General features: G+C 46.3%; 1 protein-coding gene across 1 annotated transcript in view; it reads right to left on the bottom strand.

The window, feature by feature from the left end:
* Positions 1-1,679: 1,679 nt before the first annotated feature.
* The window catches only part of Plcg2 (phospholipase C gamma 2), a 123,995-nt gene continuing 103,609 nt past the window's right edge, over positions 1,680-22,065 (bottom strand). Inside the window, exons 29-32 of the mRNA XM_051168601.1 lie at positions 21,346-21,513; positions 15,221-15,309; positions 2,811-2,995; positions 1,680-1,746 (exon numbers count right to left, since the gene is read on the bottom strand). Of these exons, the coding sequence (XP_051024558.1) occupies positions 1,704-1,746; positions 2,811-2,995; positions 15,221-15,309; positions 21,346-21,513 (485 nt within the window). The 3' untranslated portion in view covers positions 1,680-1,703. The remainder of the gene's footprint in view (positions 1,747-2,810; positions 2,996-15,220; positions 15,310-21,345; positions 21,514-22,065) is intronic.

Genomic DNA, 22,065 nt, shown 5'->3' with positions numbered 1-22,065 from the left:
CAGAGGAATGGGCGGCAGGTCCAAGTGTAGAGGTGACGATACAATAAAAAGGAGCCGAGATGTTGCCATGTGGGAAAATTAAGTTCTAGCCAGTACTTGGTCCCAGCCCATGGGAAACGGACTACGGAGCCTGACGTGTCCTTCCCTACAGCCTTCGTCCAACCTTTTAATCACAGTTGCTTTCTACTCCACTACAATGAGGGCACCTCTTTTTATCGTCAATTATCAGATGACATAGAAAGTCAGGATTGGAGGAGTCATAACACTCCTCCTCAGCTGCTGTTAGCTCCTCCTCAGATGTCGTTAGCTCAGTCCTGGTTTCAGGCAAGGTCTTCAGGAGTTCATGGTTGGGCATGGCCACCAAACCCAGTAACAAGCGCTTTCTTCCAAGGTCAGAAGATGTTGACTTGGAGGTTGGCGTGTGAAAGAGCTGTGCTCAGGAAATTTCTTGAAAAATGAAGGGACAGTGTCCTTTGGTCAGAGAGAGCTAGTGTTAAATCTTTTCTCCAACAACGCATACATGTTAACCTCAGCATTTTGGCTATCTCCCTAAGGAGGAGAGAGCCCAGAGAGTTTCTTGCCAAAGGATCCACTCTGCCACAAAACAGCTGACTGTTGCCTCCCCCCTGCACCCACTCCCGGATCCCAGCTGCGCATAGCTACACCTGGTTTCCCAAGTGACTTAACGCACTGAGAGAGAAGCTGGGGGTTTACTGGCTGCCCATCTTCTCCTTTAAGAGCTTTATAAAGCTGGAGATTTAGCTCAGTGGTAGCACAAGGGCTTGAGTTCAATCCCCAACACCACAACGAACAAACAAGCATGCGCGTATTTGCTGTGTTAACCCATGCAAGGACTGAAGGATGTCTCACACAGGTGACCGCTGGCCGCATAAGTGTGCCTGCCTCTCTGGAGTGGCCACACTCTAACCTCAATACTATCAAAGCTTAACTAGATAGATGGTGCACCAGTGTGTTGGATAACCCAGAGGACTCTGCATATAAATGGCCCCAGGACCTTGGCTGTAGCCTCCCACCAGACCATGTCAGTGGTAGTTAATATACATTGAACCGAGCCCCTGACCAGATGCTGCAGTGGTCCTTTGGAATACCTTGGTCTTAATTGTAGACTCCTAGCTAGAATCCTTTTTTCAATCTAATGAATTAGTTCCCCATGTCTTAGCTCATCTTCTGTGGAAGCCAATTTCCTGGGTCATCGGCAGAATCTTGCTCACCACCGAATTCCTGTTTGCTTACAGATCAGGTATAGAGCGCCTAACGGCTTGAAACTGTTGTCTTTATTCAATGAGGCCGAGAACACAGGACAAACATGAGGCGCACAGTTTGGGGAATCCTCTATCAGGAGTATAAGTTAAGAGAGCGGTCCAAGGTGGGGGGACAAAAGCAGGAAATGTCCCCACTCCTCCTGCCCAGAAGGGCATCTTCAGAAATGTCATCTCTGCGGTGAGTGGCTCGGAGAGGGGACGGTGGATGTCACAGATGAGTCTCTGGCTGATAACAAGGCTCTCCCAAACCCAGATGCGCTCCAGTATAGACATGCACGGATGAGTGAATGCATGCACAGACACACAGACCACCCGGACACACATTCGCACACGCATACACATACCACCCTGGCAAACATGCGCACATGGGCGTGCGCGCGCGCGCACACACACACACACACACACGGGCACACACAGCTTCTAGGAGTAGAACCTGCTGTTGCTGACTCTCTTCTCTCTCAACCTGAAACAAAACAGATTGGCAGTTAGTGGGTATCTTCCACACTATCCAGCAGGTCCCTTGTGGCTTGAGCAAAGAAGGCTCTAAGATCCTAACACACCTGAGACCCGGGGAATCTCCACTTCCTCGTTGGGAAACAAGCATCCAGGGAGAACAAACCAGAGCTGCGGAGCTCATGCAGTGTTCTTTGAAGGTTAGCTCATTTGATGCTTGGTCTCGGAACATGGGGCCCCACTGGCTGACTCTCCCACCCACTCCATGTCTGAGACACAACCAGAAGCCTGCCCTGGGGAGAATTCTCATATCTGAACCTGTTAGCCTAGTGGAGGAATGTCTCCTGTGGATAGAGCAGCTATCAATAAAGAGCTGATTGGCCAATCAGCTGAGTAGAAGGACAGGAAGTGGAAGGCGGTACTTCCTGGTAGGGAGAACGGAACCCTGGGAAGGGGAATGAGAAAAGTCTTTTTGCCCAGAGATACAGGCGGAGGATGATGGCCGTGGATGATGGGAGACTAGCTGGCTACGTGGAGCTCCATGTGGCTGTAGGAACAGACTGATGGAGCAGAAGCCATCCCTGGAGTCATCAAATTGGCAAGTGATTGGGTTTTATGTGGGTTTTAAAGGTACTAGGATTAGAGTAGCTCAGAGTCTTCCCGGCATAGTGCTTACAGCTTAAAATTCAATCATAGTCTCTCTTTGTCAGTTGGTTAAAGAAAACTGTTCCTGTAGTAGTTTACGGCATTATTTACAATTACTAGAATAATAATAGATAGTCTATCTACAACAACAGCTGGCCACTCAATAAGGACAGCTTGAAAGTCAGTGGTCACTGTGGCGTAATAGTCGAGTGCTTGCCTAGCCTCGGAGGAGGCCCCAGGCTTGATCCCCAGCACAGCGGAAGCAAACAGTTGGCGCTCACCACTTAACTGTTAGACTGAAATGTCCCATGCAGGTGCTTGAGGTCTTAGCCTAAAGGAAGCCCCCGGGGGCTGAGGTCACTCCTGGAAGCTCTAGGACTTGGTGGGGGAGGGGATGGGCGGGGCGGGGTGGGAGATGATGACGCCCACCTGCGGTTGCACTTCTCCTGATACAGCTGCAGCTGATTCTCATTTACGTTGAACTCCTTCACCAGGGCGTCGCGGTTGGCTCCGCGCAGGTTCTGGTGCGTGTCGTACAGGAAGAGCTGGTTGTTGAGTTCTTCTTGCCGCTTCCGCAGTTGGCGACAGGAGGAGTAGAGTTCCTCTTCGCTCTCCTAGGGTGGGGCGGGGGGGGGGGGGGAAGAAGCAGGGAACAACCCTGTGAGTGACATCTTCCGAGCCAGTGTAGGGAACCACACCTGGGGTCTCAGGTGTGTGTGCCCGTGGGAACGGAGGCCAGAGAGGTTTTGCAACTGGGGCTGCTCCTTAACCGAAGGTGACTTCTGCTAACCCAGTATATAGAGCTTCCAAAGTTGGAGCCTCTGCTGTTGACTCCAGCCCCTGCTTTCCTGTCATTTCCCACAGCAGAAGCCAGCAGTCGCTGCTCCATCCCTTGTTCTCTCAAATGTCGCTTTACTATGGAACCCTGAAACCCAAGGGCACCGCGCGCTTCTGAGTTAAATCTGTTCTACCTACATTCATGGGTATCTGTGCAGATAATATGTTCACAGTGAAGACAGAGTTTGTGAGAGCGGACAATTTGGATATTATTCGATAGGCTTAACTGGGAGATGCTCGGTCAATGCAGAGCTTGGGGTATAGGCATGAAAATGACTCCCAGAGCCTGTGAGAAGAGTGCTGCAAACTTCCTATCGGCTCTGGGGAGGCTCACTGGGCAGCCAGCCCCCACTAGTTAGTAAGCTCCATGCCAGTGAGAGAATCTGCCTTAAAAACCAAGGTTGGAACTGGAGAGATCACAACCCGCTCCAGGTGACCCAACACTATGGTCTAGCCTCGACAGGTACCTGCTGTCACATGCACGTGGACGCACACTCATAATTGTGTTGCACGACTGTAAATAGTTAGACGTGTGGAGTGGATGAGGAGCGGATGCTTCTGGTACACAATGGAACTCCCATCAAAGTTGGAGTCTCTCCTGTTGACCGCAGCTCTTCGCCACTACAATTCTGTCTGCTAGCTTCACACTAACGCACACAGCGTCTTCTCTGGAGTCGCTCTTTCTTGGCTCATCCATACACGGCTGCATCCCAGTGTTAGCACTTGACTATAGTGCAGTGGTTTGACCCTTTGGCGGGGGCGGTCACTTAAGACCATTGGAAAACACAGTCACATTATGTTTCATAACAGCAGTAAGATTATATTTATGAAATAGCAACAAAAATAAGTTTATGGTTGGGGGTCACCACAATGTGAGGAACTGTGTTAAAGGGTCGCAGCGTTGGGATGATTTAGAACCAGGGCTGTAGTGTTTGGCTGAGGTCGGGTCTTCTGGCACCCGTCATGCACAGGAGTAGGAATCAGTTTATTACAAGCTGCCTTGTTGACCTCCCTAGAATCACCAGCGTTCTAAGTGGCTTCGTAAAAAAAAAAAAAAAAAAAAAAAAAAAGCATATCCTCTCCAGAAAGTTCTCCATGGGAAGGAAAAAGCGGCCTCAGCTTTACCAGATGCATTTCCTAAATAATAAGCCTCAAAAGTCAAAACTGCTCCTTGCTATGTGGGGAGCAGAAAGCACGCTGCATCTGCAGGCACGAAAACATTTTAATCTTGTCATCCGTCTCCACAAGGCCCTTGGGTGACCAGCTTACCATCAGTGCACAGCAGTACTTGGAAAGGGACTTTCTCCTTTTGAGGTCTCAATGGTGGGGCTTAAATGCTTCCGTAAATCATGTCATAAATGGATGTGCTGTCACCCAAGCTTCAGAGCACAGAGTGGATTTAAGATAATCCTCGGGGCCCTAGGATTTTTTTAGAATGGTAAACTAGCTCTTCTTCACATGCAGCTGCCAGCTACGTTTTAGCTCCTAACCCAAGGCAGACTGTCTTTTCAAGCTTAGCACTGACGTCTCTCTATAGCTACAGAGCACCATCACTTCCAAGAGGAGATTAGTTCATCTACGCTGAGACTGTACCCGACAGCCTCCTTCATCCAGGGTCAGCAACGCTGGCTGGCTCTTCGGGATAAGCCAGGGCAACCTCCGCATCAGCACCCTCTCTTCATCTCCCACTGAGAAGCTCTGGAGATGCTGCCTTCCTTAAAGGCTAGGAGCCTCCCTGCTGACTCAGTTCTTTCTTTTTTTTTTTTTTTTTTTTTTTTTTTTTTTTTTTTTTTTCCTCATAGAACTGTGGAGACTCAGGCCTTTGCTTAAGTGAATGCTGAGGCTGCCTTGGTCTCCTTTATCTTCAGACCACTGGCACTTTCTCCATATTGAAATAAGGTATCTCATCGCCTGTGCTTATGAGAGTAGCTTCCCTCCTCTTCTTCCCTCCCCCCCCCCCACCCCAAGAGCCTTTCCCTGGCGTTCACAGGTCAGCTGATGTGCAGAGGCCTGACTTGTGCTCTGTCTCCATTCTCAACAAGCCTTCTTCACTGAGCTAAGCCCTTATTTGCTTTGATTTAAAGGGACAGATGTGTGAGTCTTCCTGTCACTGGGACATTTTATTAACTGGTGCTCGTAATTGTGTGTCGGACAGGGTGGCTAGAGGAGACGCAGAGAGCGGGTACTGACCAGTCCATAGAGCGGCCAGAACAGACACATTTGTCAGTTCAGTGTCTCACACGGGAGCCCCAACCGTCACAGCCATAAGATCACAGATCTCCACGGTGGCTGTAATAACCCTCCACACGCTGGAACACTGAAGTGCATTCAGGCAGAATAAGGCCACACAAAGCTACTGTGAGCTGCCAGGTAAAGGCTGTACGGAGGGCTCTAGGCAAGGTTGCCCCAAACCCTCAGTTTTCAAAATTCTCAACATATACAAAGTATGAGAAAGTAAGGCTTGCCTGCACAGGTGTGGCATATATTAGTAATTTTAAAGTCATTTTGGCTTCTTATCTGGGGTGTTCTCTTTGGGGGTTTATTTTTATTGTGCATGTCTGTGCATCCTGTGCCATCTGGTGCCCATGGAACTCAGGAGAGGATCTTGGAGCCCCTGGAACTGGAGTTTCAGGCAGTTGTGAGCTGTCCCGTGTGTGCTAGGGGAACAAAGTGGTGCATGCCGTTAATCCCAGCACTCGGGACGCAGAGCCAGGCAGATCTCTGTGAGTTCGAGGCCAGCCTGGTCTGCAAATAGAGTCCAGGACACTCAAGGCTACACAGAGGAATCCTGTCTTGGAAAAAAAAAAAAAAGCCAGGTCCTCTGTGAGCAGCCAGCGCTCTTAACTGCTGAGCAACTCTACAGCCCCGAGAGTTGTTATCTTCAAATACCAAGCAGTCCCAGCGCCTGTCCAACGTTCTGGTGCCATAGGCAAATAATGACTCAGGGAGGCCATGGTGTTTAAAGGTACAAGCAGGTTTTCTTTCTGACCCAGAACACAATCAAGTTCATAAAGTTCCCAAGACAATGACGTTGAGATTTTTATTCCCTTGCAGAATGCAAAGGTTTGTTTCTAAAGTCCAGTTTTTCTGGGCTTGTTTTTGTCTGCACTGACTCACCCCAACTGCGAAACATATTACTGCATTTTTACATTTATTTACATGGGGGCAGGAGATGTGCCATCGTGCAAGCATGGGGGTCAGAGAACGATTTAGCAGAGTACGTTCTCTCTTTCCACCCTGTGTGTCCCGGGGGTTGAGCCCACATCATTGGGCTTTGAAATGAACATCTTTACCCTCTGAGTGTCTCAACAATCTCAAAGGAACTGCCTTTACCCTAAATTTGAAGCTTTTTACTACACAAACTCCCCACTGTCGTGTCCTTTGGAAACTAAGCATTTTTTTTTTTTTTTTGATGACTACATGTCATCCCTCTTGATGCTTTATAATACTTTGTTTCTCAGAGTCTCGATGTGTGGCTCAAGCTTGGTTCGAACTGAGAGGCTCTGGCAACCCTGCCCTCAGCCTGCTGCATAGCTGGGACTACAGACATGTACCACTCCCCTGGCTATCTTTAGTACTTTAGTTTTACATCGCCGTTTCCCCCAGTACTCTTCCATCCATTTCTAGTGGTCTAAATTCTGCCTTCTGTGGTTTGGTCTTAGGCTCCCTGAATACCCTGTACTGTTGGATCCGTTCCCTAATGAGGGTCCAGCCCAGTTGCCCAGCGAATGGGAAGTCTTAATCCATGTGGTTGAGGTCGCCATACTTTCTAATTCCTGGCCTGACTCCTCCCTTCATTGACTCCCATGGTTTTTGAAGTTTCTCGTGGTTATTTCCTCCTTGTTGCCCTCACAGGGCTCATGCCATCTAGATGTGTCATTTATATTTGGGGGGGGACTCCCTAGGGGTTTGCTTTAGGTAAAGTTCTTGTAAACCCAGAAATGCATCTGTGAGTGTGTGCACAGAAGCCGAAGGTCCATGTCAGGTGTCTTCCTCCATCTTCACTTCTTCATCTATGACTGAGTCAGGGTCTCACTGTGTAGCCCTGACTGGCTTGGAACTCGCTATGTAGACAAAGCTGGGTCTCAAACTCACACATCTACCCGCCTCTTCCTGCCCAGTGCTAAGACTAACAGTATGTGCCACCATGCATGGCCACCTTATTTTTTTGAGACCAGGTTTCTCACAAAACCTGGAGCTTGTGCCGGGCGTGGTGATGCATGCCTGCACTTGGGAGCCAGAGGCAGGCAGATCTCTGTGTGTTCGAGGCCAGCGTGGTCTACAATGCAAGTCCAGGACAGCCATGGCTTACATAGAGAGACCCTGTCTTGAAAAAAACAAAAAACAAACAAACAAAAAAACCCTAGAGCTTAATAAGTCAGTCTATCTGGCCAATGAGCTCCAAGGATCTGCCTGTCCTCTCTCTTTTCCCAGAAGACAGTGGGGTTACAGATGTGTCCCATGTAGCCTGGCTTTTACATGGGTACTGGGATCCAAACTCAGGCACTTTCCCAATGGAGCCATCTTCCTAGCCCCACACGCATTGTTACTGTCCTGAGAGGTGCGTGACTGCACACTGCATTCACCCCTTGTGTTAGTCTGCAGGTGGCATGTTCAGTTGTTCAGTTTTGGTGCTAATAAGGGCAGGGCCCGTACTAGACTTCACCTTATACATATGCTAGTGTGTTTAGACAACTGGTTCTTTATCCTCCGAGTTTAATAAAATTCATTTGGCTGTGTCAGCCATTTTCTGTTCATCCCACTAAATCAAGTGAATCTAGAGAGATTTTCCCTCTGCTAACTGCCTGATAAATGGCCCAAGCCTGTCACTTCCTAACGGTTTCTAAGTCTAACGGTGGTGTTCTGGATTCTGAAGTAATTCGGCACTCTGTCTTAAAAATCGGTCTCTTCCTTTAAATTGAAATTTTCTTTCTTTTGTTTCATTTTGAGACAGGGTTTCTTGTATAGCCCCGGCTGTCCTGGAACTAGCTCTGTAGAGCAGGCTAGCCTCAAACCCACAGACATTTTCATTATAGAAGTGGTCAGAGTCCCCTCTTGTTTCCAGTTTCAGCATCCTCTCCCAGGGCTCCACTAGGTAGCTCCCAGAGAACCTGTGAATTCCATCCTGTAGCCCTACTGCCCACTGTCCACTCCAGCTGCACAGTGGCCTTTCTTCCTCTTGGTGTGCATGCCACTTTCTTTCATTGCAGCATGGGGCTTTATCTGATGAGTATGTGTGCCACGTTATTGGATCTGGGGAGGCAAGCACAGCAGACTCTCTCTCTGGAGCCGACATGGCCCAACTCTAGCTGGTAAGGCCCGAGGAGGATCTCACTCTGTCTTCAGGTCCCTCACTCCCCAGTGGAAGAAAATGATTCCCAAGCTCAAAAGCTTCCAGACTTGCTTGGTGCTTGGCACTCTGGATTTATACATATGCCCTGCCACACAGGTGGCTCTAAGCAGTTTTATTTCTCTGTTCTTCCGTGATTTTCAAAGCCACCAATGAATCATAGCTTTTCTCCAAAGAACACATACTTCCACTGGGCTGGAAAGCCACCAAGTTGACCTTTCCTTGGACCTCACTGCCTCTTGTCCCTTGCTCCTACCAGCCCAGAGCAAAGCACGGTCCAACCCAAATCAGGCTACTAGGGAAGACTTTTTTTTCTCAGCTATCCCTGCCAGGTACCTGTGAGGGTGTGTGTAAGCGTCCACACTCTGTTCTGTCCAGCATTTTCCAAAAGCAGGTCACCTGGGCAAAGACCCCTTCCACTAAGTGTCAGGCCTGGCTCTAACATGCTGACCTAAAACCCACCCCTGACTTTCAGAAGACATTTCCCCTAAATCAATGGCTCTCAGCCTTCCCAACGCCACGACCCTTTAATACACCTCCTCGTGTTGTGCTGACCCTCCCAACCAAAGAATTGCTTTTATCGCTATTTCATAACTATAATTTTGCTACTGCTATGAATCATAACACAAATATCCGATATGCAGAATATCTGATATGCAGCTCCTGTGAAACGGTCATTTGACTCCAAAAGGGGTCACGCCCTACAGGTTGAGAACCGCGGCCCTAAAGTAAAGGCCATGCCTTTTGTTCTTTCTCTTATTCCTCTGCCAAGTATCTAGCCACAGGGAATATTTTTAATCAAAAAAAAAAAAAAAGTTATGCAAAGACCTTTACTGTTTACAAAGTCAACAAAGAAAAAAAAAAGCCCTGCCACCAACTAAAGTAGGGAGCAGTAGGGAGGGCTAAGTGACTGAGGGACCCGCAGATGAAACAAAGCATTGAGGGCTTTGAAAAAGCACACCCCAGACAAGAGCTGCTTGAAGCCATCTGCAGAGGCGGGATAGGGCACATGGAATATCACGTGTGGGAAAAAAAAAAAAGACAGCAAAGGAGACAAGCTACTAACAGGCTGTTTGTGGTCTTGTTTTATTGTTTTTGGTGGTTTTTTACCTCCCTCATTTTTCACCCTGCTCCCCAAATTAAATATAGCCGGTAATAAACAGTGCTAAAACACTCCTTAAAAAACATGTATTTGGCAAACGCGGTAAGGGACTGAGGCTGGGTAAAGTAACTGTGACATATGTAAATGGCCACCTCAGAAGAGATTGAGATTATTTATTGACAAATTTCTGAGGCTTTATGGTTTATTTCAACACATACCTCATAAGAAAATTCCTTCAGGGCTCTTGATGGATCAGTCCAATCCTGGCCCTCACGTCTAGAGGTTACAGTGACAAATCGAGCAAGGCTGGACCCCTGGACATCCAGGAGGAAGCCTAGCCCGCTGCACGTTGGCCTGCGCAGCCTCTGAGAGAGGCCTTTATCCCAGCACGGACAGAAATGCCAACTGGCAGCTGGGAGTGGTACCGAACCAGGTGACAGATGTACAATTAAATAAAGGCTCAGGAGCCAGCCGCTGAGATGAAATTTGCACACACTCACAAGGCCCCTCTTATAAAGAGCAGACCTGTAAGAGGGGACTTTCCATTCAGAATCTCCTTCCCACCCCTAATCCCCTGCACTCAACAACAGCGAGGTCCCCAAACACACCAGGCATCCCTCATCGAGGAAGCCAAGGCTAGCTGAGCACAGTTTTCTTTCAAACAGACTCGTTTCCTCTGCCGTCAGCCTTTCCTAATAATTTATTTATGACGGTTCAAGGGTGTTTATGACAGCTTTGCAGAGTGCTACCCAACCGCCTTCTGCAGCCATGTTTGCTGCCTGTCGTTCCATGAACTGCCTGCAGCTGGGCTTGATGGGTGCAGAGAGGCAACAGAGGGAAGAAGCCCACACCTGCAGTGGTCTGTGGGGCGGGGAGGCTGACGCAGCTAAGCCTCCTCGCTCCCCTTGTTTTCAAGGCTTAGGTTTGCAGCTCTCCCACCCTGCTAAATTATCCGGTCCTACTCAATCCATACCTGGAAATGGAGCCTAAGCGAATAATTCAGACATAAGTGAAAGGGAAACCCACACGGAGACAGGCCTGAGAGCCTGAGGGGTAAATAGGTTCCATCTAAATGTCTGACTTGGAGGAGTACTGGGTTTACGGCCAATCTATTTAATGGCAGAATCTAATATAGAAAGGTACTTAGGATCTCATTTTCAAGCAGTGGGTCTCAAAGAAGGATATGCCACCTGAGGGACCTGCGACAATGCCTGGAGAGAGTTTGTGCTGCTGTAGGACGTAGGTGCTGCTGGCACCTAGTGGACAAAAGGCACGGATGCTACTGAGCAACCTCCAAAGAATATCCTGATGCCAAATCTGAACAGTTCCAAAGTTGGGGGAGTGGGGGTGTTGTGCACATGCATGTGTGGTGCGTGCACACATGCATACGTGTATGTGCATATGTTCCGACTGGTCTGAATTAATACACACACCTAGGAAATGAAGAAAGCAAATGAACTCAGTTTGAGACAGAGTCTCTCACAGACCTGGATTTCACTGATTGGCTAGCCTGGCCAGCACACTCCAGTCGTCCTCTTTTCTCCACCCTGTGCCCCGGCATTAGAGATGAGCACTGCTATGCCTTGCTTTTATGTGTCAAGGATCAGAACTCAGGTCCTCACGCCTTTGGGCACTTTAATAGGTGACACATCTCCCAGGCTCCATGGAGGCTTTGATACACAGTGATACCAAAAAAAAAATTTAATGGATTCGTTAAGCATCCTGGTCTTATGTATGATAACTTGGCTTGTACACAATTCATTCTGAATAGGAAAGCTTTAAGACCCATGACGCTTTAAGCACTTTCCTCACTCAACCATAGTACAGGAAGGAACTTAGAAAAATGCTTGTGCTTGGGCCTTTCTGCCACAGAAAGAACACGGAATTGGCTGGAGAGGGGCCTCACTTAAGGTTCAAGTGAAAATTATTTTTTAGTTTAACATTCTTTTCAAGATAGAAACTATTATCTCTCCCCTTCAGATAGAATGTCCTCCTTCTGAGACTGTCTTATATTAGAGAGTGGTGGTGCCCTTAGCCAACTGGGTCATTAGCCAACTTCTCTCTCTCTCTCTCTCTCTCTCTCTCTCTCTCTCTCTCTGCTCCCTGCCTTGCTTTCCCTATTTTTATGTCTTCTTTCATCCTGATGTTTTATGAATACTTAAAAAACTACCATACTAGGAAGCTAAGAATCCTCGCCTAGGAGTCAAGTTCAAGGTAGATGCATTCATTCATTCATTCATTCATTCATTCATTCATTGAGACAAATCTCTCTGTTTAGCCCTAACTGGTCTGGAAGTCATTATGTAGACCAGAGTGGCCTTTAACTCACAGGCCTGCCTCTGTGTGCTGAGTGCTGGGGTTAACTGCATGTGCCATCATGCCTGGCTATATTTCCAGCAATTTCCACTTCCTGAACTACCATGATGGATGGCTATTAAAGGCATCCTCCAGTCCTGCCTCTCCTGCCCCATTTGAAAGCTCTCAGCTATATCAGTAATTGACAATCAAGTAGCTTCCACAATGTTAGTTCTTACATCCAAAAGAACATCACACACTAACAGTTCCCAACTAGAAAACAAAATGAGGATCCAGTAGCAAGATCAATAATACATCAGCACACTAGGACCCATGGCCACCATTTCTTTAGGTTTCCCAACAGGAAGTGTGGGTACTATAGCATTCCCTGGCTTATGGCGAGCTTTCTTTTTTTTTGACACAATGAAAGATCATGGAAAAAATGAATTATCTACATGCCAGGCATTGTGAAAACAGCACTTGTTCAATCATGTTCATTTTTGCTTCATAATAGACAGAAATTGAAAACAGCCTAAATGTCCATCAATGGATTTAAAAAAATAGTACATTTACACAATGGAATAGTAATCAGCTATTTAAAAATGAAATTGTGGAAATGGCAGGCAAACGGGTGGAGCTAGAAAAAAAATCATCCTAGATGCAGAAAGACAAATATGGTATGCATTATATGTGGCTGTTAGCTATTAAGTCTTTGATAAGCAAGTTATAGTCTGTATAGGCACAGAGGTTACATACAGAGTAAGGGAATGGGGGGAGTATAGCATCTCCCTAGGAAGGGGAAATAGAATAGAAAGTCACTGGGGGCAGGAGCCGGAGGATCAGATGGAGATGGGGAGGGAAGGAGGAGGTGACAGAGGGGATATGGAAAAGGATAGCTGAAACTAAGGGCCAGGTAAGGGGTTATATAGTAAACAAAGTAGAAACTTCCTAAAATATGTGCATTTCAGAAGTCAATCTAAGTGAAATTGCCAAATAGCAGGAAAGATGGAGGCCTATCTGCACTTCTGTCATCACTAAATAAAGCTTCCAGCACCAAGAATGGATTACATCTAATCAAGGTGTTGGCCAAGGGAACCCCATGGGAACCTGAAAACAACTCAGGCAATCGTCAAGGCTATTAGTTGCTCTCCACAACTCACTGAACATGAGTGTAGAAGTGAATCTGACTCCTATGGACTAATATTCATGATACTTGAAGGTACTCTGAATTGATACCAAAGGAGAAGGGTGAACACCAACCCAGATACAAAGTCTTCAACCTACCATGATGATCAACCTGCAAGATGCACTAGGGCAATAGTGGTACAAAGCTTGTGGGCGTAACCAACCAATATCTGATTCGAGTTAAGGCCCACTCCATGAGATGAAGCCATCTCCAACACTGCTTAGGTGACTAAGAACTGGAGACCAGAGACCTAGGGGAAACCCAATACTGCCATATGTGGTTCTTCTAAAGGAACGTAGCCATAAAATGCCTCCCGGGGACATTCTACTGTATTCATACATCAGCTTTTGCTCAGCCATCATCAAAGAATCCTCCTCCTCTAGCAGATGAGAACAAATCACAACCATAGCTGGATAATGTGCAGAAGGTAAGAGACCTTGGAACACTCAGTCCTAAATGGAATGTCTTCCCCAAATCCCTCCCTTCAGGGTCAGGGAACCCTGTAGAAGAGGAGGTAGAAAGACTGTAAGAGCCAGTTAGGCTAGAGGACACCAAGGAAACAAGATCTTATAAACACAACAAGATCAATGCACATATTCACTCACAGAAACCGTGGCAGCATGCACAGGGCCGGCCTGGATCTGCACCAGATAAGGTGACAGCAGCTATCTCCAATTGATAGTCTCTCATAAATGAACGAACAGTTCTCTTCAATAGAGTAGTCCTAGAGATACAAACCACTCTCGAAGGGAAGACCCATGTCCCGCGGTCAACACAAAATCAACGATGTCTCTGAAAGTCCTTTGTCTCATATGATTTTGACAAGGCATTTTTTTAACCTTACAGAAGTTCCTTTGCGCATATATGTGTCTGTGTGCACATACCTTCCAGTTTTGTGTTTTTAGGGGATTCTTGTGCATCTCAAACATAAGACACGTGTGTCTCTGCCTCTACATATGTATCATGTGCTTTGTCTTTGTCTCTTTTCTTTAGTTTCTTTGTTTTGTCCTGTTTCTGTTTTTATTTTATTTTGGTTTGGTTTATTATTCTTTAGATGTCTGTATTCTAACAAGAGATAGAAGGGGTGTGAATTCTGATGGGAGGGCAGGTGGGGGGATCTCAGAGGGATTGGGGGAAGGAAAACGGATCAGAATAGATTTTTTTTTTTTAAATCTATTTTCGATAAAAGAAAAATGAAACAAAGTCTCACTGTCTGGGCATCAGCCGATGCCAGGTGCAAACCTATGGTGTTCTTTAGTATCGAGTTAGTTCAGTAAAGCCAAGTTCTTCCTGCCACATCGACGTGTTATGATTTGAATGCAAAATGACCCACAGAGACTCATGTGTTTAAATATGGGGTCCCCAGCTGGTGGTGGGGAAGCTGTGGAGGAAAAGAGTCACTGATGGTACACCTTGAAGTTTTTAGCCTAGTTCTGATTTCCTGATTCCTGAGCCAACAGCTGCCCTAATTCCCCCAACCATAGAGCCGCCATGCTTTCCCCACCACAGTGGACTGTATCACCTCAAACTGCGAGCCAAACAAACTCTCCTCCCTTAAGGTGCTTCTTGTCAAGACTTGGTCATGGTGATAAAAGTGACTACAACATGTAAGCCAAGCTGGTTAGTCAAAGGAGAAACTAGGACCCTTCAAGACACTGGCAAACAGAAGGAATAGAATGAAGGTCCCTCTAATTCAGACAGTTATAGAGTCACCACTCCAGGGGAGCCAGGGGTCCATCTTTCCCCCACACAGACCGGGAAGACTTCACTGAAGCAATGACCCAAGGCCAACAGGTAGGAAACAGATTCAGAATGGATAAGCTTGTCTGGAAAAGCATCAGCTGCATAGGCTGCTGGTGACAAGTAACCATGAGGGACGTCTTCCAAGGACCTCCCCCATGCAGACTATTGTCTGCTCAGAATCCTACAGCACTTTTTGAGAAAGGATACTGAGGCAAAACAAAACAAATCCCAGAACCCTAGCTGTCCTGGGAGGGTTTCAGCTTATTAGTTCAGAGCATTTCTATGATATTCCTACCCTGGCCAACTTGTCAGTGTCCTGCACTCACCAGGACTGGCCGCATCTCACAGAAAACCAGGAGGGAAGCCAGCTCGATGTCTTCACTGTATCCATTCTTCAGAGGAACCGATCGAAATCCTGCAGCAGAAAAGATGAGAAGAGCCGATGGTAGGTCATTAACATCAGCTCTTTACCTTTCTTGTGAGAACCTGGAGGTGGTATGCCCACCCAGAGGGCAGAAAAGTCAGTGTGCCATGCTGGGGCCTACTATCCACATGCCCAAGTTCCATCCTAAATTCATAGAGAGAGACTTGACAAACCCTCATAGGGTTATTAGTAAAGTTAAAAGTATCTGCCATCTTGAAATAATTGGCTCAGAAGAAATCCAAACCAGGACACGATGGCTCAGTGGATAAAGGGACCTGCTGCCATGCCTGACACCTGGCTCCTACATGAGAAGGAAAGAAACAACTCCCACACATGTACTTAAAAACATACAATTAATAAGTGGAATTTTAAAGGAAGTAAATATCTACAGACTACCCCTCGGTAAAATCAGAGTAAGTGATGCTACTGTGGTTTTAATTCCTTAAATACTTGTAGAGTCAAGACTTAGAATAACGGGGCTAGAGAGATGGCTTAGAGGTTAGGAGCACTGTGTGTTCTTCCAAAGGTACTGAGTTCAATTCCCAGCAACCACATGATGGCTCCCAACCAGTGAGATCTGGTGCCCTCTTGTGGCGTGTAGGTGTCATATGCAGACAGAGTACTGTATACATAATAAATACATCTTTGGAAAAAGAGAACAATGACTCAACCCTCTGCCTCCTCTCGGGCGTTTGCAAAGCGTGGGACTAAGGAGTGCGCTTCATCCTCAATGGCTTTCTAGCTTGCGATCCCTTGGCAGTCTATAACTGTATTGATCACCCTTTCTGGAACCCATTTCCTGTTTACAATCAGGACCCACAAGTGGCAGGCCTTGAAATGTGTCTTTTTATTTCGTATTGACCCAAGGTGAACTGGAGTCAGGCCCGCCCCCAGCCCCATTGAATAGAATTTGTAGCAGTCCATCTCAACAGCTGGTTGTCTTGTGTAAAAAAAATCCACAGAAAACATACACTGCTTGCTCCCTAGCCTACAGCACACCGCTGCGAAATGGCCTTTCTTCTCCAAGCAGATGTTTGTTTCTTTTAAAAAGCACAGACCCCTAGCTAATAGTACACATACACATGTAAACAAATATACATGTGGGGTACAGTATAACATGTAGAAAAGAGAACAAGAAAAGCTAAATATTGGGTAATAAACAAGGACTGACTGAGCTAATAGACACGAGCAATGAAAGACAATCTAAAGCTAATGGTTTTTCTAGTGATAGTGAAAGTGTAAAATCCAGTGAGAAACTCTACCTCTTCATAATGGCTATTCTAACTATGTAAAAGCTCGCTGATCTATAGAGACTTAAGGGTCTGTTTGATTTCAGTGCATAATGTTTATTTACTTAAATTCTTACCATAGTTTTTTTTTTTTTTTTAAGATAAAAGCACAATTTCAATGAATAGTCTCCCATAGTTTACATTTAACCTCTCATCTTAGTCATCCATTCTGATTACTCTTTGTCCTGAGAACTTTTCATTTATATGGTATCTGTTGAGTGTCCAGGATAAGCAATGCACAGGTTAGAGATGCCCGTTTCCTTACACCCTCCTCCATCCATATGTTAGCTCATTTCTCTAAGGGTGTGTACACTATCCATTATCTTTTTATCTCATTATCTTTTTAAAAATTGACATTTGTGTGTATGTGTGCAGGGGTGAGGACAGTGTGTGGAGAACAATTTCTCTCCTTCCACCACGTGTATCCTGGGGATTGAACCCAGGATGTTGGGCTTGGCAGCAAGCACCTTTCCCTGCTAAGCTATCTCTCCAGCCTCTTTAAACAATACCTATTGAATCTCTCCTTGGCTGATGCTTCTTATGATAAGGAAAATGGCATGGCCACCCAACCTTGAGTCTTCCCACCCTTTTTTCTCCCTATTTTGGATTTTTTAAAAATGTATAGAGCATTTGCATCCTGTTGACTTTCTTTAGAGCAAGCAAGAAAAATTTTATTGAGCCATAGAGTAACAACTGTCTGTGGCTAGGAGCGGGTCTTGAAAACAAGGTGCCCTGTGCCCTGTTTTACAGCCGTTCTCCCACAAAGAAAGGCTTGGATATATTTTTCTGATATATTTTACAATATAAGTTTTTTCAAAACTAAAAGATCATGGTGTGGAACAATTACATAACCATGACCTATATGCTATTGTGAATCCTTTACTGTGTGTTTTTATTGGTTTATTGAGGGAGGGCAAGTACATGCCGTAGTATAGATATGGAGGTCAGAGGACAATCTGTAGGAGTAATTTCTCTCCTTCATCATGTGGGTTCCAGAGGTTGAATTCAGGTCCTCAGACTTGGTAGCAAACACCCTTACTGAGCCACCTTTCTAGCCCCCTTTACTATATTTCATCATATCCATCTTCTTTGTAACTCTAAGTGAGATGAACACACCAATAGGTCAACATACATCTCACTAACCAGGACTCAGTTCTGTCTTTGATTAAAAGATAATTCACAAGCAGGAAGTGTTAAAGTATTATTTTGTTGTTGTTTGATTTTTCAAGACAAAGTTTCTCTATATAACAACCCTGGCTGTCCTGGAACTCACTGTGTAGACCAGGCTGGCCTTGAACTCAAAGATCCACCTGCCTCTGCTTCCCAAATGCTGGGATTAAAGACGTGCACCACCAAGCCCAGCTCAAGCATATTAAATTTCTCAATTCCCTGTCTTTTTTTTTTTAAGCTGAGCTTCCTTGTGAATGTCTTAGTTAGCTGACTTTGTTCTCCTGTGCTCACATGACATAGAATTCCTAATTGTACATTTTAAATGGATCTGTCCTTTGAATTTATAGATGTGTGATAGTTGGTATGGGTATAAAATTCTCAATCCACACTCCCACCCCCACCCCGTAGCATTTGGGGGACATTCGGAGTTTGTTAAAATACTGTTGTGCTGCAATTGTCTGACCTATTTCTACCTGTTGGGTGATAAGATTTTAGATGGTGCTTGGTTTGTTGGCTGTTCGGGCTTCTGTCTAGGTTGATAATCAGAGAATGTCTGTAGTCTTGCTTAAAATATTGGTCCAGTTTTTTTGGAGTTTGTGACTGACTCCTGTTAGGATGGAGGTGCAGCTGCAGATTCTAGAGCTCTAACTCCTTGTGAACCCTGTTAAGACACAAAAGTCTGTGCATCTCATGGGCTGACCTGGGGACAGTTTAGTGTTAATGGAACTGGGAGAGTAAATAGGATGTCAAGCTGTTCTGGGGTGGACTCCAGTCACAGGACTGGCCTGACTGACAGTGTGCACCTCTTGAGCTAGGAGGCATAAGCTCTGCCCTTGTTCCCCAACTCTTCTTAGTGCTCAACTCTGGGAAGCCAAGCTATTTCTCACTTTTTCCAACCATGAAAATTATATTATTTTTATTTTGCTTCTTTACCTCCCTTCTTCATGTGAAAATAAAGGTCAATCAATATTGGAGGGACTTTACCCCTCGAAATAAGAGGCCCCTCAAGGACAGTCTTCAGAGAGGGAAAAATAAGGGGTAAGTCCCAGATTGTGACCTTGAATGAGTTAACTCACATCTCTGGACACCAATGTGCTTAGATTTTAAAAGTAAAAATGATTTTTAAAGAGAGAGAGAGAGAGAAAGAAAAGAAAAGCCTCCTAGGATTACTGTAAGGATTAAAGAAGAGGAAATTAAGGTAGCTGAGTGCAGTAAGTGCCATCTCCCTCTTGGGCTGGGCCCAGGCAGTTTGAAAGCTTAAGTGCAACCACTCTAACAATGGGCAAAGTTTATTTTCGAGTTTAGAAGGCCCTGGAAGCCATCTGCACAAAAGGACTATTCATTTGATTTCCTGCCTCTCATGAATATAGATATGCCAGGAGCCTGCAAGGACAAGGAGAGTGCCCTGCTGTGATTATCTCCCAGTTAGAACGGGGTGGTGGCCCCGTTATTATGTTTCCTTGTTTAATTTCATATTTTTTTTCTAATCTCCAAGCTAAGTCATCTTAGGAGACCTGATTCCCTACCAATAAGGAGAGGCGGGATGCTTTGAACTCTGAATGCAAGGGTCACCTCCCTCGTCTTTCAAGGATGATAGGGTCAGGGGAGGAGGAATGAGATGGTCCAGGAACCAGCTGGCACTGCTTCCTTAATGCCTTCTTAGAGCATCAAGACCAGAACTGCTAAGAGCCATCCAAGGCTACTCTCCTTGCAAGGAGGAGGCAGCAGCATTTCTGGACCCTGTTTGTTGGGCTAGCCTGAAAAAGCACATAGCACATCAGAGTCCAGCAACTCAAATGCTGGCTTTAAAGTCGCCTGTAGTGCTTGTTCATCCGGGTTTTTGTTGTTGTCACTATCGTGACAATACTCAAGTGCTATTTCTAAACTGCTACATAGAAATCTGGAGCTTTAAATATTTCCCCAGGCTCTCACTCTGGTGCTTGGGTCCTCAGCAGTAAGACGGGCAACTGGAGACCAGCCTCCTTTGCTCAGCACTACCCAGGGAGCTAGCCATGATACAGGTTGATTTTGGAGCTCTGCCCTGGGCTGAACAGGAATACCCCATGGTGGACCCAGAAATCAGCATTTTTCAAACAGGGGCCCCTATGGCATTTGCTGCTTGGAAATGTGGCCAGCAAGGAGTGGGAGAAACAGCTAGAGAAGCTGTGAGTTCATGAGAGAAGTGGCAGGCTCCAAGTGTTCACAAGACCCCCATTCAGAGCTGCATAGAGCCCAGGCTTCCAGACATCAAAAGACAGTCATTTGATAGAAATGACAAAAAATGATAGTAATTTCTTTCTCTGGAAAAATGGCTGCTCTGGGCCACAAGGGAGCAGTGACGTCCGTCTCATGAGTCAGCAGTGCTGTGGATAAGGAAGGAGGAAAAGCACCACGTAGCCAACCTGCATGTTAGGTCCCCTGTGAAATCCAGGGAGGACAGTACTAAGAAACCATCCCACCTAAGGATGGCCACCTTTGGAGAACCACCAGGCCTGAGAAGACACTGTCTTAGCTGCACTGGAAAAATTCAATACAGCAGGGTTTGTTTGGTTTTTTTCCATATGTTTTATTGTTCTAGAATTTCATAAATGTACATAGTGTTCTCTGATCATTCCCCTTTCCCCATCCCCCCTCCCTGCTGCCACTTCGTGTGGTTTGTTTTTTGTTTTTTGTTTTTTTTTTTTAACCCACTGAGTGCACTTACTGCATAGGTGCTGGTCCATCTACTGGAGCCGAGGAGCCTCTCAGGAGCTGAATCCCCCCCCAAAAAAGATGTGACTCTCTCTCCCAGCAATTGCTAACAGCGCCTCAATCGAGGAGTGGGAGAGACTTCATGTGCCCTTCCCTGACCTGTGTGTGCAGTGATCTGGGCTGGCTTGATCTTGCACTGGTCCTTAAGCTGTGTGTAACTGCAGACATCTGGAGCTTTGGCAATCTTTCTCCTCCCTCTTCCTCAATGATCTCTAAGCTTTTGGGGCAGGGAAGTGATATAATGTGCTGTCTAGAAGTAAAAGCCTTCCGCAGTCTGCATTTATAACCACCCACAGTGAAAAGAAAAAGAAGCTTCCTTGATGAGGACTGAACGATGCCCGAGACTATGGGTTCTTATGTGACCTGCTCTGACTTCTTATAGCAGGAGGGGGCGTGGGGGTTGCATTGTGTTCAAGTATAAAAAGAAACCTAAGAAGTAAGTCAAGCTCCAAATCTAGCATAAGACAGTAATTTTGGAATGCTTAGGGGAGTTGAACCCTGTGGATGCTCAAGGCCTCATCCTTAGGACGCTGGCCAGGAACACACATGGCTTATAAAAGAACATTCTTCTCCATCTGTTAATGAAGACAAAAGGCCAGAGGCACCTTGATTTGAAATCAAACGGCGCCGGGTTGAGGATGGACTAACACTGGTGTTTTGCTTGAAGGTGCTGAACTTGAAAGGACCAGGCCTTTCTCCCCTTTCTCCTCACCACTGCACTTACGCCCACCTGAGTTGTTCCTTAATTCTAGACCAGGAAAGATGTGTGTATGTTCCAGCACCCCAACCTGAGAGCATCTTTGCAAACTCTCCTTACCTGACTTGATGCCTTTAATGGGGTATGTGGCATGAGCCAGGAAGTTGGGGTCACTGAACATGTCTTCCTCGTAGACGACAAAGCGCAGGAACGCGAGGTTTGGGTCATAAATTTCAAAAGTCACCTTCTCCTGAGTTGGAGCCCAGACAGGGCTGAGGCCATTGTCATCTGGAAAGAGGTCAGAACTTGTTACCGATTCTTGTGCCCTGCCTCCTCAGGGTAAGCCGGTCTCTGCAGCCTCAGTTTCGAATCCCCTCCACGAGCTTGTAAATGAATCTGCACCTACGCCCATGTCTAAGAAGCCCAGGAGGGTTATCATTTGTCATTTAGTTCCCAGCAAGCAATCCTGCTGCAGGCCAGCCTTCATGAGCAGAGGAACATGCTGCTGTCTCATCTGTCTCACCTCCTGGGATAGGAGAAGGCATGGGGTGCAGGGTGTAGAGTGAACTCAGGGGTAGGGTACCAAGAAAAGAGGTGGGCAGAGCACCTGTCAGCCACACCCCTTGGGAGAGGACAGTGGGCTAGGCTTCTCTGAAGCATGTTTGGAGTTCTCCATGGAGGACCAGCCTTGTAAGCCAAGCCCCACAGCAAGCCTGCCAGGCTATAAAAAGGCCAGCTTAACTGGTCTGCGCCTGAATTGTCCCCAGGGCACATCTAATGGGCAGGTGGCTCTGTTTCCTCAAGTACAGGCTGAAGCCGGGAAAGAGAAATGTGCAACAG

This window comes from Acomys russatus, chromosome 26 (assembly GCF_903995435.1).
Source record: "Acomys russatus chromosome 26, mAcoRus1.1, whole genome shotgun sequence".
Classification (NCBI taxonomy): Eukaryota; Metazoa; Chordata; class Mammalia; order Rodentia; family Muridae; genus Acomys; species Acomys russatus.
This window is presented reverse-complemented; position numbering and strand designations above follow the sequence as displayed.